General features: G+C 38.8%; 1 protein-coding gene across 2 annotated transcripts in view; it reads right to left on the bottom strand.

Moving 5' to 3' along the window:
- MAGI3 (membrane associated guanylate kinase, WW and PDZ domain containing 3) overlaps positions 1 to 11,704 on the bottom strand; it is a 285,866-nt gene extending 274,162 nt beyond the window's left edge. The window contains exon 1 of one of the 2 annotated variants that reach the window (XM_055114114.3): positions 10,641 to 11,704. In XM_055114114.3, coding sequence (XP_054970089.2) covers positions 10,641 to 10,956 — 316 coding nt within the window. In that variant the 5' untranslated portion in view covers positions 10,957 to 11,704. The remainder of the gene's footprint in view (positions 1 to 10,640) is intronic. The other variant, XM_055114117.2, reaches the window with a different exon arrangement.
- Positions 11,705 to 12,831: the final 1,127 nt, after the last annotated feature.

Here is a 12,831-nt window from a genome sequence, read left to right as displayed (position 1 = left end):
CCTTCCACTCAAGTGACTGACTTTAGCCCAGAGAGAAAACATAACAGCGCAAACACTTAAAGAATAAGAGGTTCCAACAATCCACAACCTGCTTTACCTGCCTCTTCAAAGGATCCATCTTAGGTGTGCAATACTCGAAGTCTAGAAGGAGAAAGGTCTACTTAAATGCAATGAGTTATTCTTTTACCTAGCTTAGCTAAATTTTATTCAAGCAAAGTGTACTTTTGTGAGAAGGGTCTGCATACTTATAAAAGATCCCTAATTCTAAAGTATGTTCCTTTCTACATTCACCAGAACATTTTCTAGGCTCTCAGTAAATGTGCTAACACCTTCCTGGTGAGTGAATTACAGAGGAAGTAGAAAGGAAACACAAGAACAAAATATTATTTCTAATATGCAATTTTCCCAAGTATATTTATCCTAAAATATGTATCTAATATATTTATCTGGGCTTTTACATATTATAGAGAATATTTTCGGCAATAAAAATATTCTGCTGAAAATATTCTCTTACAAATGTAGCAAGAATACTAACTTTCTGCTTGATTAGCAATTCTTGGAAATAACTACTTTATCATGCAGCTTAGCTGTACAGATTAAACTGCATGGCCACAAACTCTGTTTTGAAACAGAACCAAGCAGTGAAGCCTTTATTGTAAGTACTTGCCCAGTGTTTTACTGCATTTAACACCCACGCAAACAATTCAGAATTGTGCTTTTTCCTTTTACTAGAAAAAGGAAGACAGGTTTTTTGGATATAATGAACTAATATTCTATCCAGAAAGTAAAGAAAGACTCAACGCTGTTTCAGTTCATAATTCTTCCTGTGAGTCTGTGTGAACTTTCACGTGTTAATCTCTCTAACTCAATTTTCTCATGTGTAAAGGAAGATGATAATATCTGACTCATAGAGAATAAAAATATATAAAGTTCTTTATAAGAAAACATGAATGCTAATATATACATCCTTATAAACCAAATAAGACACATATAAAATGCCCTGACATGGAAGTTATTACTGTAAATGACAGCTAGTATGTTGTGATAAGTCCTCAATATTCCTATTAGAGTAAGGTTGTCTGAACTTAGGGTTGTCACCCAAGGGAGGCTGAAGTGTCATTTCAGTCATCAGCATTACATTGTGAGATTGCTCTAGTTAGCAAATCTAATTCTATTCAAAGGAAATTAAAATTTTCACTAGCATGTGCATTCTAACTTAAACACTGAAATTAGTGAATAGAATTCTTAGCTAAAATTAATAATATTTTGACAAAGTGTTCTGCTGAAAGCTACCAAGTTGGATTGAGATACAATTCTGTGAACAGAGGTAATAAAGACTATATCGTTTTACTAGATTTCATGGCTTAATTAATCAATATATGGAATTAATATTGGAGAACTCTAATTATTACAGGCTTTTGAAGTAGAAGCAGTAATTTTCCAAATATGGTCTAAAGTCATCCGAAGGGTACCCAAACTAATCTAACAATACAAAGTACTTGCTATGATGATTCTTACTGGCAAATCACACCCAATTCCATGAATGTTCATTTTTATGTACAATAAGTGCATTCACCAATAATCTACCAACATTTAATATTCACTAAAGATCCAACTACCAGATGACACTTGGCAAAACTACAAAACTCCTACTGTGCATGGCATATATAAACTCAAAGTTATTACTAAAATTATTATTTTGATGGCACCAAAGCTGAAGACATTGATACAGTAATAGAATATAAAAATAGTATGAAATGTTATTTGGAGCACCCACCCCTCTCTTTCAACTGTCTACCCCTGCTCTGAGTACCTCTGTTCTCCCAGTGGAGGCTATAAAAAACTTTAAAAAGGGGATCAGATTTTATCCTGCAATATCTGCCAAATAACATTTTTGGTAATTAAACAGGTACCACATGACACCATACTTAAGTAATGTTTCAAAACTCTTATATACCCATTTTATATAAGAGTCAGTGAAGTAGTTCCTTTCACATAATTTCCACGAAATCATGGTTAAAAAGTATTATTAGGGAGCCCTCAGAAATACTACAATAATGACATTGTCTCAATTTGTGTTTAAAAAGACCATTGTTTTAAAAGCAAAACACCTTGGAAAGTAATTCGTTTAGAATTTCATTTTCAAAATGGTAGAATAAAATTGTTTTAAAAACGTAATTGTTTAGGCTAATAATATTTTTCTCAATGCCAAAGACTGTTAATCTTCCAAAGTATTCCATCTCCCTAAAAATCAACAGCATTGATTTTAGAGAATCTTATTTGATTTTTTCAAAGAAAATTAAATAAAAATTACAAGAAATACTTTTAAATTGTGCACATTAAGGTATCAGTATTTCAATTTTTTAAAGAAATAACTTTTAAATAAAAGCAATTTTTTATTTAAATATTTGAGTAAAAGCAGTGCCTAGAAATCAAATCAGTTTTGGTTTACAGCCAATATCTGTTTTTCTAAAAATGATAGTTTTATGACAACTGTGTACTACTGCTGGCCTCCAAGTAAGAGAGATTAAATGTTTTAAAAGAGATCGTTTCCTGTAGTATTGATTCCTCGGCATCCCACCCTTTCAGGAACTCCCCCTCCCTTACGTCTTGGGGTTCTGCTACAGTTATTAATCATATTATGCTATTTATACCCAGCTGCAAGGGTAGACATGTCCCCACGCCTGACCAATCATGGCACTTCATTGTCCTCTCCTCTCTCTACAATAATTGGTCCAAGAGATGGGCACAGGGCCAAAGTCCCTGCATGAGATTTGTTATTAGACTCCAAAAAGATGAGAAGCTTTAAGGACCCTGTATGACTTCGGGGTTCAGAGCTACCTTCACTGCTACACTGACAGTCTAGCTGAGAAAAAATCCAACCCAGAAGAAAAGAGAACCAAATAATAATTCTAATGACCAACACTTGAGAACATGAAGTTAGCTGTTACTGATCTATGCCTGGATTTTAATGTATGTAAGTCAATAAATTTCTTCTTAGCCTAAATTAATCTCAACAGTGTTTCTGTCACTTGCTACAGAATTCTTACAAATACAGAAACTGATATGTAAATTAAGATTTTTTTCTTTCCTGCTGAGATCTAAGCTATATATCACAAGATACTTGCTGCAAACTAGATAACCATATCCAAAGAGTAATATATCTCTGGAACTACTCCATTAAAGTGAATTTTTAACAGTTATTTTATTGGAGGAAAAAGCAAAGCCAATTTAGCTTAGTTCTATTTAAGTTCAGAAAATGAAGCATTAATAAATACTTGTTTTTTCCTACCTTGTAGGATATTTTCCTTTCATAAAACTACTTCTGTTAAATGCCATTATGTATAGTAAAATCCCATTTTTCATAGTCATGTGTAATTCCCAATCAGGACAACAATGAGATACAGGCTTGCCTCTCACAAACTCCCCTGAAGCCAGAAAATAATAATTATGTGTTTCAAATTATGTGCAAAAAAAACAGCAAAAGCAAAGAGGCTAAAATGCCAGAAAGTTTTAATTAAGTAGATCGGTTACCGTTCACATTGTATACCCAAGACGATAAAAAGGGAAGCCTCCAAATAGAAAAGATCTTAATTATTAATAAATTTGAAACAAATTTTTTTCCAATTACCACTGCATGATATTTTTTAAAACCAAACCCTAAACTCCAAACAAATTACGGCAAAAAAGTTTAACCCTTCATAACCCATACAGAGTCTCTAAAACAATATCTCTCAGTATGCGTTAATAAAACAAGTACCTAATCACCTATAAGGACAGCGTGTCCTTTCTCAGGTATTTAGATATGTCATAAGTCAAATTATGTTCCTCAAAATGTAATCTATGTTCCCCTGGCCATGTTGGGATGACTGAAATGGGTGGGGGCTGCAGGTAAGTGGGTTGCTCCTGGAAACCACTGCAATGCAGCTGAGTGGCTGCATCAGGATAAATTGCTAGGGTTCAGGGAAGAATGGAGATATAATGATGCCACCCTTCTCACTGGAAGCCAATCGGCTGTGGCTGTAACAAAAGGGAAGGCGGGATTAAGATGAAAATATATTTTTCAATTCCCTTTTTCCTAGGCTAGCAAATTGTGTTTTCCCATAAAACTGGCTAGACTTCCAAAACAACACAAATAGGGCTATTAACCATAAAGAACAGAACTAATGGTACATTAAGGGTTAAATAAAAATATTCATAGTATAACATTATGAGTGGAATGAGGCTGAAGGCAGAAATAGCATTAAGCACCTTAGAGCATTATTTCGAGGAGATAACACATTTAAAAAAAACTTACAGGAGACTATTCATAATGGAACTACCTACACATTTAAACAATTAATATGATCTTCCCTCTATTTTCCAATTATTCTATAATGTGGATTTTGTGCCCTTGTACAAAATAATTTCCAATTATTCTATAATGTGGATTTTGTGCCCTTGTACACAAACACACACAAAATTATTGAGATGGACCACACTGTAAACCTTTCTGTATGGAACGTTTTTGCCCTGTGTTTTTCTCCTCCTCTGCTTCTTACCTACTACTGGAAAGATCCTAATTCCACTCAACCAAAATCTGTCATCTTTCAAAACCCAAACAAGTTCAAAATTATTCACAATTCATTCCTCAACCACTCAAGTCAGAAAACAAGGGCAGATGGCGTGGATCCTACCAAGATATTAAAAAGAAAAAAAGAAAAGAAATCATTCTTTCACTTCATGTACACATTTAATTTCCATAAATTCACTGTACATACCTAGATGAGGATAATTTCTTAGAATTAAAAGTTTTTTTTGTAAAACATATCTTTTTAATGCAAGCAAATTACTTCTTCTGGTATTCGACCAAAAAACTGCAATTGGTTCCAACATGGGTGGAAAAGTGGCATGTAGGACTCATCCTACAAACAGTATAATATAGTATTTTATGCACAATTTAAGGGCTTTTTGAAAAGACAGTTTTGCTTATATTTGATTTCCCTCTTTTTGTGATGACTTGAGAACCCAAATCCTTTCTAAAATGCAGCTCCACTACTTTTTCAAATAGCACACTATGCAGCCAGTTAGTCTCATTTTCACCAAAATTCATACTAAGACCTACCTAAAGAGTTTTAAACACTGGCAGAAAAGTGAAAAAGGCAAAACCCTTACTACAGGTATTCCTTACCAATGAGTCATTAAGCTCCCACTAAACTGCCAGCTTCTTGAAGACACACATTTCTGACTCATGTTTATATCGCCAGTGCTAGCTCCATGCTGGCACTTGGTGGGTGCACCACTAAGTATCTGCTGAGGGAATGAATGCGTGCCAGTAATAGGACTTCTTATTTTTTCTGTATTAAATAAAATATGCATCTTTTCTTGGAAAACATTCTGAATAATAGTTGTTCTTCAAAAACAAAATATTAGCAAGATATTTTGTTAGCAAAATTAGCTAGAAGAGCAATGAATGGATTTGCCTCTTTCCCTACAAACATGTCTCATAACACCAGCTTCTAAGTTTCTGAAACTCTTACTTTAGACAATAGTTTTAAATTCAGGGCATTCACTCCATCTACCAAAATGTAGTATTTCAAGAAAATTATTGCTCAAAATTTCAGAAGACAAAAAATAATTTATTAAAGGCTAAACGGTTCTAGTCTTCAATACCAAAACACTTACCTTTTGTCAAATCACACACACACACACACACACACACACACACAACCCTGACATTCACAGATTTTGAAATTGGTAAATAATATTGAAGTAATCCATAAAAACAAGATTCTCTTTCAACATACTCCCAAAACACTAAGTCCCCCCAAAAATTACAAAGCACTTAGGGGTTACATAGTAAAGACTCTGTATGAAACTATCACTTGAGAAGATTAGGCACTGACTTCATAAGTCAGACACTTGAATGAATTTAGAAGATTTGTTTTGCCGCCAGTTTACATAAATTAGCAGAAAAAAAATCACAAAAATTTGTCTCTCAAAACAAAAGGTTTTATAAAGTATGTCCCAGGATCTCAGAGGAAAAATAATGTATACGTCCCAGGAACACAGAGTTATGTTACATGAAAATCAGTTTTAGCAATAAACTGAATAAAATTTAAAATCATCTAAAAATCAAATGGCCAAATGTTAAGTATTTGTTTGTACCAGTAAGATAGCAAGAAATTAAAGAATTATTAAAATGCCTCAACCTAGGAAAATAAAGTTTTACAAACTAAATTATAAAAGTCTGGGGGTGAGGGCAGGATCAATAAAGTACCCAAAATGATATACTAGAAAATGATATACGAGAAAAGTTAACAAAAGTATGTGTGTGTGTATATACATATACATATATGCATATAATATATATATACACACACGTATATACATATATACATACTGAGATATTTGGATATAGTACTCTTAGAGAATGATGGAGAGAAAATATTTTTTAAGTACAAAGATGTTAATGATACAATAAAAGTCATCAAATATCATGCAAGCAAATCAGCTTGCAATTGCTAAGGTGTAAGCCCATTACTCATATGAATTGAAGGTGTCAATGAACAGAATCCAAAACCTGAACCCCTGAGTTATTAGCTTTAGGGAAAAAAGAAAAAAAAACTACCAAAATTTGAAATAGGAAATTTTCAACTACAAGGTTTATCAAAATGTAATGCTACTTTCCCTAGCAAAGGGGCTTGGCTTGCTTCTTTTTCTATTGTTTCTAAAATAATCTCTAGGTCTCTAGATTTTCTTGTTTTAAAAAAGGTATGAAGAAATGTATTGTAAGCCTGGGAGGCTAACAATTAACTCTAAATTCTCTTACCTTTCCCATCCTCATATATTATAACCACCTAAACAAAACTCATCAAAAATCCCAAATTTCCCACTAAAAAAAAAAAACTAACAAAAAGATTCAAGAGATAACAAAAGCCACAGCATTATTTTTATTTGAATAACATAAATATTTCTTATTTTAAAGCATCCAGTAATGTTTCTTCACCAACAGGAAGTGTATTTCTAGGAATTAGCCCATTTTAACAAAACTCCCTTACAAATTGGATGTCCCAAAGAGTCAGCAGTGAAGACTTTTACCTACCTTTAACATTACCCAGGAACTGTTTCAACTTGGTTTTTATTTAAACAAACTATAACATTGTTTCCTATGATTTCCATCCCTGGATACACTACTTGCTTAGGGTAGTTGAATGTAATGTGTATATATGGCAGTAGACAATGATTTCATGTATTTATTGTACCGATACTTAATCTCTGGAATAAAATACACATAATTTACTGAAACTTACTGAAAGCAAACTGCTGAAATATGAGCTTAAAGGTGTATGAAGAACCATAAAACTCTGCACAATTAGAGTCTGGGGAATTTTAGAACAAAATTCACTACTTGTATATTAATCAGAATAGAAATGGTTTAAGAATATATACTCTGTAGTAAAATCAAAGAAACTAAACCTAGTCATAGTAGCATATCACAAAACAATTTCACCAGAGGTCCAAAGTTCAACTTTACTACTGGGAAAAGACAAAGTTCAAACTCAAATGACAACTTTTCTCTTTGCAGAAAAATAAACAACAGGGTCATAATTAAGAAACAGGTAACTAATTGAGCCAAGCAATAGGTGAAACCAAAGATTCTTCTATAAGCGGGCAAAGTACTGACTACTAAGTACTACACTAATACTAAAACAATAAGAAATTACCTAATTGATTCAGGAAAAGCTTCAGATTAGAAACCGTATTTTAAAGAGTAACTTTCAATTCTCTATTAAAGATTATAACAACAAAAAAAGGGGAAAAAAATCAAAGCTAAAGACAGTAGCTGCCAGAAAGATGTTAAGTCACCTGGCTGATAGTACTGGCTTTGGGAGGGCGACCCTTAGCACCTAAGTGAAAAGAAGGCTAGGAAGAATCAGTGCTACAAAAGCCATGTTCTACAACCCAGCTCATCCTTCTGCCATGGACTTTGTCAGAAGACAATATGAGAACATTTCCGATTAGTATTACATCTTACAAAAATGGTTAAATTTTACTCTTTCACTGTGCTAGTCTCTAAATGTCATGTTACGAATATGGTTTAATAAAAAGCAACTAGTCAAGACAAGAGAGAGCTAAGTACACTTTACAATACCTTATTAAATTGAAAAATCAATTTCTGTCACAAAGTTTAGATAAAAGCAAAAAATAAAACTATGTTTATGGCAAGTTTCTTTTTAAATTCCCTTACTCTGTTTTCATCCTTTCCAAAATGAATCACAATAAAGAATCTTTGTCTCTTCTGAAAATAATATTTGTTTTTAATCAAACTCAAAAGTTCTACAGATAACCTCTTCAAATTCTTAATTTCTAGTATTTAAAGTCTTGTGTTTAACCTGCAAAAATCTTGCTATTTTATAACAAATGTTGCTTTTAAGCAAAGCCATTTAAGAAAGCCATTTAATATAATACCTAACATGAGGCTATTAAGAAGCTAAGAATACTATTTTTAAAAGAGATTAAAAATTTTAAATTACAACCTGCTTAGAAACAATATTAATCTCAAATAACACAGACATAATGGTATCTTGAGAAATTACTGACACAAAGCGTCTCTTCAAAAAATAAGTGTAGTATTCAGAACTTTATTACTAATGACTACAAAATGTTCTGTGGCCATTAATACATTATTCCCTTTATTTTGGCTAAATCTTTAAAATAGAACAGTGTCTGTGGCTGTCAAGAGGGCAAAACTGTATTACTCTAATAATGTCAACTACATACGGGGGCATAGGATGTTTATTCCACACAGTTAATATTACTAATGCTCTAAATCTTGAATTATTGTTAAATATAATATAGAGGTTGAGAAAAATGTATAACAGGTAGATTAGACTAATGTTATGAAATAGCCATCTCTTCAGTCTTCTAAAAAAGATCACAATAATTTAGAATACACCAGCTTCCATGTCAATATATCAACTTTAAAATTTCTAAAAATAAGTTATATTCTCATCTATGCCCTAACGAATCAAAACAAAACACAAAGAAATGATGCAGATGTTCTCACTATTCACTAACTCATGGGATTTGAACTAAGATTTGGCAGCTAGACTAGTAAATGCTGTCTATATAGCCTTTTGCATATTACAGACAGTGCCTGACTAGCTGAATTACAGCCCCAAAAGTCTTTCCTCTGCCTTTCACACATGGCTGTAAAAGTTAGAGTTAAGAAAAAAATTTACAAATTCTCAAAACTATACAGAAAAAGCTGTTTAAAGTCTGCCAAAGTTTTAAAAAATTAACAACAATAAAAAGAAAACCTCACCACATAAACCCATACACTTAAAATGAATACGATGGAATACGCTATAGAAAGAAAATCTTAATTATGACCTTAGGAGCATGTGAGTCTGTGTGTATACATATCCACAATACACAGACATATGTAAACTGCACCACAAACCATCAAGCCCCATTAAGCTCAAGGACTATTAAAGATATATTAATATTTCCAAAGCGAGCTGCTGAGAAAGAAATGAGAAGGAGATAACATATTAAATTTTTATCCAGAATTTTCTAGCATTTTGCCATCAAGGGATGGACTGCTACCTAGCCCAGGTAACAATTAACCAGCCCATTATATTTTGATGCACCGTATACTCAGTAGAGCACATTCAGGAAAAACAGTTTGGTTTCTAATAATGTTACAATCACAATTCTCTCTCCCACAAACATCTAAGACGACAGAACCACATTCTATCTATGCTGAAACAAAACCAACAATGCTGTCTATAACAAATTCATAAGAACTACTACATACTATCAGATCTCACTGTATGCTGTCTCTGATCAATGCTTTGAAACTGACGAGTAGGCCATAAATATAACGTGCTTTGCAGCAATTTTTACTAGCATAAAAGATACCAGGGCAACAGAGGCTCCTTTAACCTACCACTTCAACAAAATTCTGTAAAATCAAAAGCGTTACAGAAGCTTTCACTCCGCTAGGCACCTAGGTCTTCCTTCAAAACCCAGACTCTATTCAACAGCTCCCTGCAAGAACACACCAGTCTGCCACATATCACATATTGTACCGTCATCGGTACTCAGACACCTGAACCACCTGGACTGACAGAGTTAGGCTGTCAGCTCTGAGATGTCTGCTAGAGTGCAAGAAACACTGAAGCAGCTAAGCCCTTCCAGGTACACCAGGTGGTAACCTTGGCACCAAGTGCCTCTATAGTAAAGTCCCTTTTTCCCTGTTAGAAGACGCGTAAGATCGTTCCAAAGAAAATGCTACAATCCTAAGGGCCTTTTTGCACAACACAGAGAGGAAAAGGCTGGCTTTCTCTAGTCAAAAACTCTTGTCTGCGGGGGGAGATGGAGCTACATATGTAGGAAACCCAGCTTCTAGTCGCAATTCTGCGACAGCTAGCACAGCTAGCAGAGCAACCGCGCCAAGCCAGAGCTCAGTTTTCCCATCGGCAAAATGGGACTCACCAACGCCACCCCTCCCCCTCGTCAAGGAGTCAGGCACACCCCAGAGGTCTAAGATTACCCGGGACAATACGCGGTGGGGAGGTGCCGCCGCTCCCAGGACGCCCACCCTGAAGCCCCTCTCCCCAACACCCCGAGACAGATACGCAGGGCCGGCGTACCTGGTTTCACAGTCTTGAGACGGATGGGCTCGCGGAAGTGGCGGATGACAGCCAGAGTGTCCCGGTTGGTGAGCCCGCTGACAGGCGTCCCGTTTACCTCCAGCAGCACATCGCCTGGGCTGGGCGCCTTGCCCGAGACGACGCAGCAGGTGCCCCCGCCGGGCTCCTCGCGGAGCCGCCCCAGGTAGGGGAACTCGCCACGCTCCGCGCCACCGCGGATCTCCGCGCCGAAGTCGCCCGGGGGCCCGGCCCAGGACACGGCGCACTCCTGCACCTTGCTGAGCCAGTGCTTCTTCTTCTTCAGCGTCTTCGACATCCCGAACCCCGCTGCACCATGGGGGAGACCCCGCGCGGGCGGCCGGGGCGCCGCTCCGGCCCCGTCTCAGCCCGGGGGCCCTGGGCGGCCCGCGCAGCCCGGTAAGGGGGGCCTCGCCGCTCCGGCCCCCACCCCGCGACCACAGCCCGCTGGGGGCCCGGCCGTTCCCAGACCCGAGACGCCCCTTGGACGCCCCTCCCGGCTGCGCTCCCCGGGGCTGACCGGACTCCGCGAGGGCCACCGCGGGTTAGGCTGAAGAAAGGAAAAGGGAATTGTCCCCAGGAGGTTCCAGAAGGGGCTTCGGGTGGGGTCACTGCCGCCGGCTGGTCCCTGGGCTCAGCGCCCGAGCGGCGGGAAAGGCTGAGGCGGGGGGGCGGTGAGGTGAAGGGGGAAGAGCCGGGAACGGGAAAAATCCGTCGGGGTCGCGCAGAAGCGCGCGTAGACCCGTCGCGGGATCGATCGTGGCCGCTGCGGAGCTGTAGCGCGGAGACCAACGCCTGCCCAAGCTGCCAGGAAACTGCCGCTTTCAAACCAGCCGCAACCTCTTCCTCCTCCCTTTTCCCTTCCCCCTGCCCTCGCCCATCCCTCATCCAGAGCCCCGCCCCCTCCCGCCGCGCGGCGCCCGGCGCGCTGCCGTCACAGGCTGGGCGCTTGGGAACGAGCCCCGGCACCGGACTCTCGCGCCAGGGATTGGCCCCCGGCGGGCAGGAGGCGGACCGCCAACGAGAATGGGGACCACTGGTTGGTCGGTGCGAGTGGAGGAGGCGGGCACTAGAATGACTGAAGTTTAGAGAGGGTGGAAAAAAGAAGTTTGGAGAGTGAGGGAGGGCGCAGAGGAGGGGCAGGGGAGTGGAACGGGCTGTAGGTCGCAGGGCCGGGAGAGGCCCTCTGCGCGGCGGCTGGAGCCGAGGAAAACTCGAATCCGAGGGGGACCGAGCTCCCCGAAGTAGGGGCGTGGCCGGCGAGTTAGGCGGAGACGCGGGCGGAGCCTCTGAGCCTGTGCGGGGCGCAGAGAGGGGCTGGTGTGCTTAGATTGGAAGACAACGTGCAGAGTCCTGAGCCGGCCGAGGTTCCGGGGCCTTTAGGGTGGCCTGTTACAGCCGATAGTTTGCATTGAGTGGATATAGCTTGTTCATTCGTTCATTCAACAAATGTTACTGAACGCCCACTGAGGCAGGGCTTAGGAGTCCGGTTGATGAAAGATATAAAATAGAGTCCGGCACTGCTGTGTGACCTAAGACAAATTAGACAACCTCTCTGAGCTGCAGCGTCCTCAGTGGAAAGTGAAGATTACAGAAGATGTACAAAATAACTGCATAGTGCCTGACAGTGGGTGGATGCCTCTTAAAGTTTGGTAGCTGCTGCTGCTGCTGATGATGATGATGACGATGACGATTTTGTGTTAGATATTGTGCTAGGTACTGGGATTCAAGGGTGAAGAAAACAGAAGCCCCGCTATTGAGGAGGTTACAGTCTAGTGGGAGAGACTGAGAAGTAAGCAGACTGCCTGAGGTGAGGGAGTGGGGTGGAGGTAGAAGGTGGATTATTAAGAACTAACCTGGTAGCCAGCAGATCTGGTTGGAGTCCTGACATGCTACTTACTTGCTGTTTGACCTTGGCCAAATCTCAGTTAAAGGAGGTGGAGGGAGAACGAACATTAAATAAAAGATATCGTAGATCCCTTCCAGCTCTAATTTTTCAGAAATTTCACTTGAGCTTTCTCTCTTCCCCGGCATGACTTACACTCTTCCCTGTCTTTGGAATGCCCTTCATCTCATCTCTTTTAAAACTCCTCTCCGTCCTCATCCCAAATGCCAGCTCTTCCAGGTAGCTTTCTCTGATTTCTTGCCCTCAAGTGGAAAGTGTTTTCTCTGA

The sequence above is a fragment of the Pan paniscus genome, chromosome 1 (genome assembly GCF_029289425.2).
Source record: "Pan paniscus chromosome 1, NHGRI_mPanPan1-v2.0_pri, whole genome shotgun sequence".
Classification (NCBI taxonomy): domain Eukaryota; kingdom Metazoa; phylum Chordata; class Mammalia; order Primates; family Hominidae; genus Pan; species Pan paniscus.
This window is presented reverse-complemented; position numbering and strand designations above follow the sequence as displayed.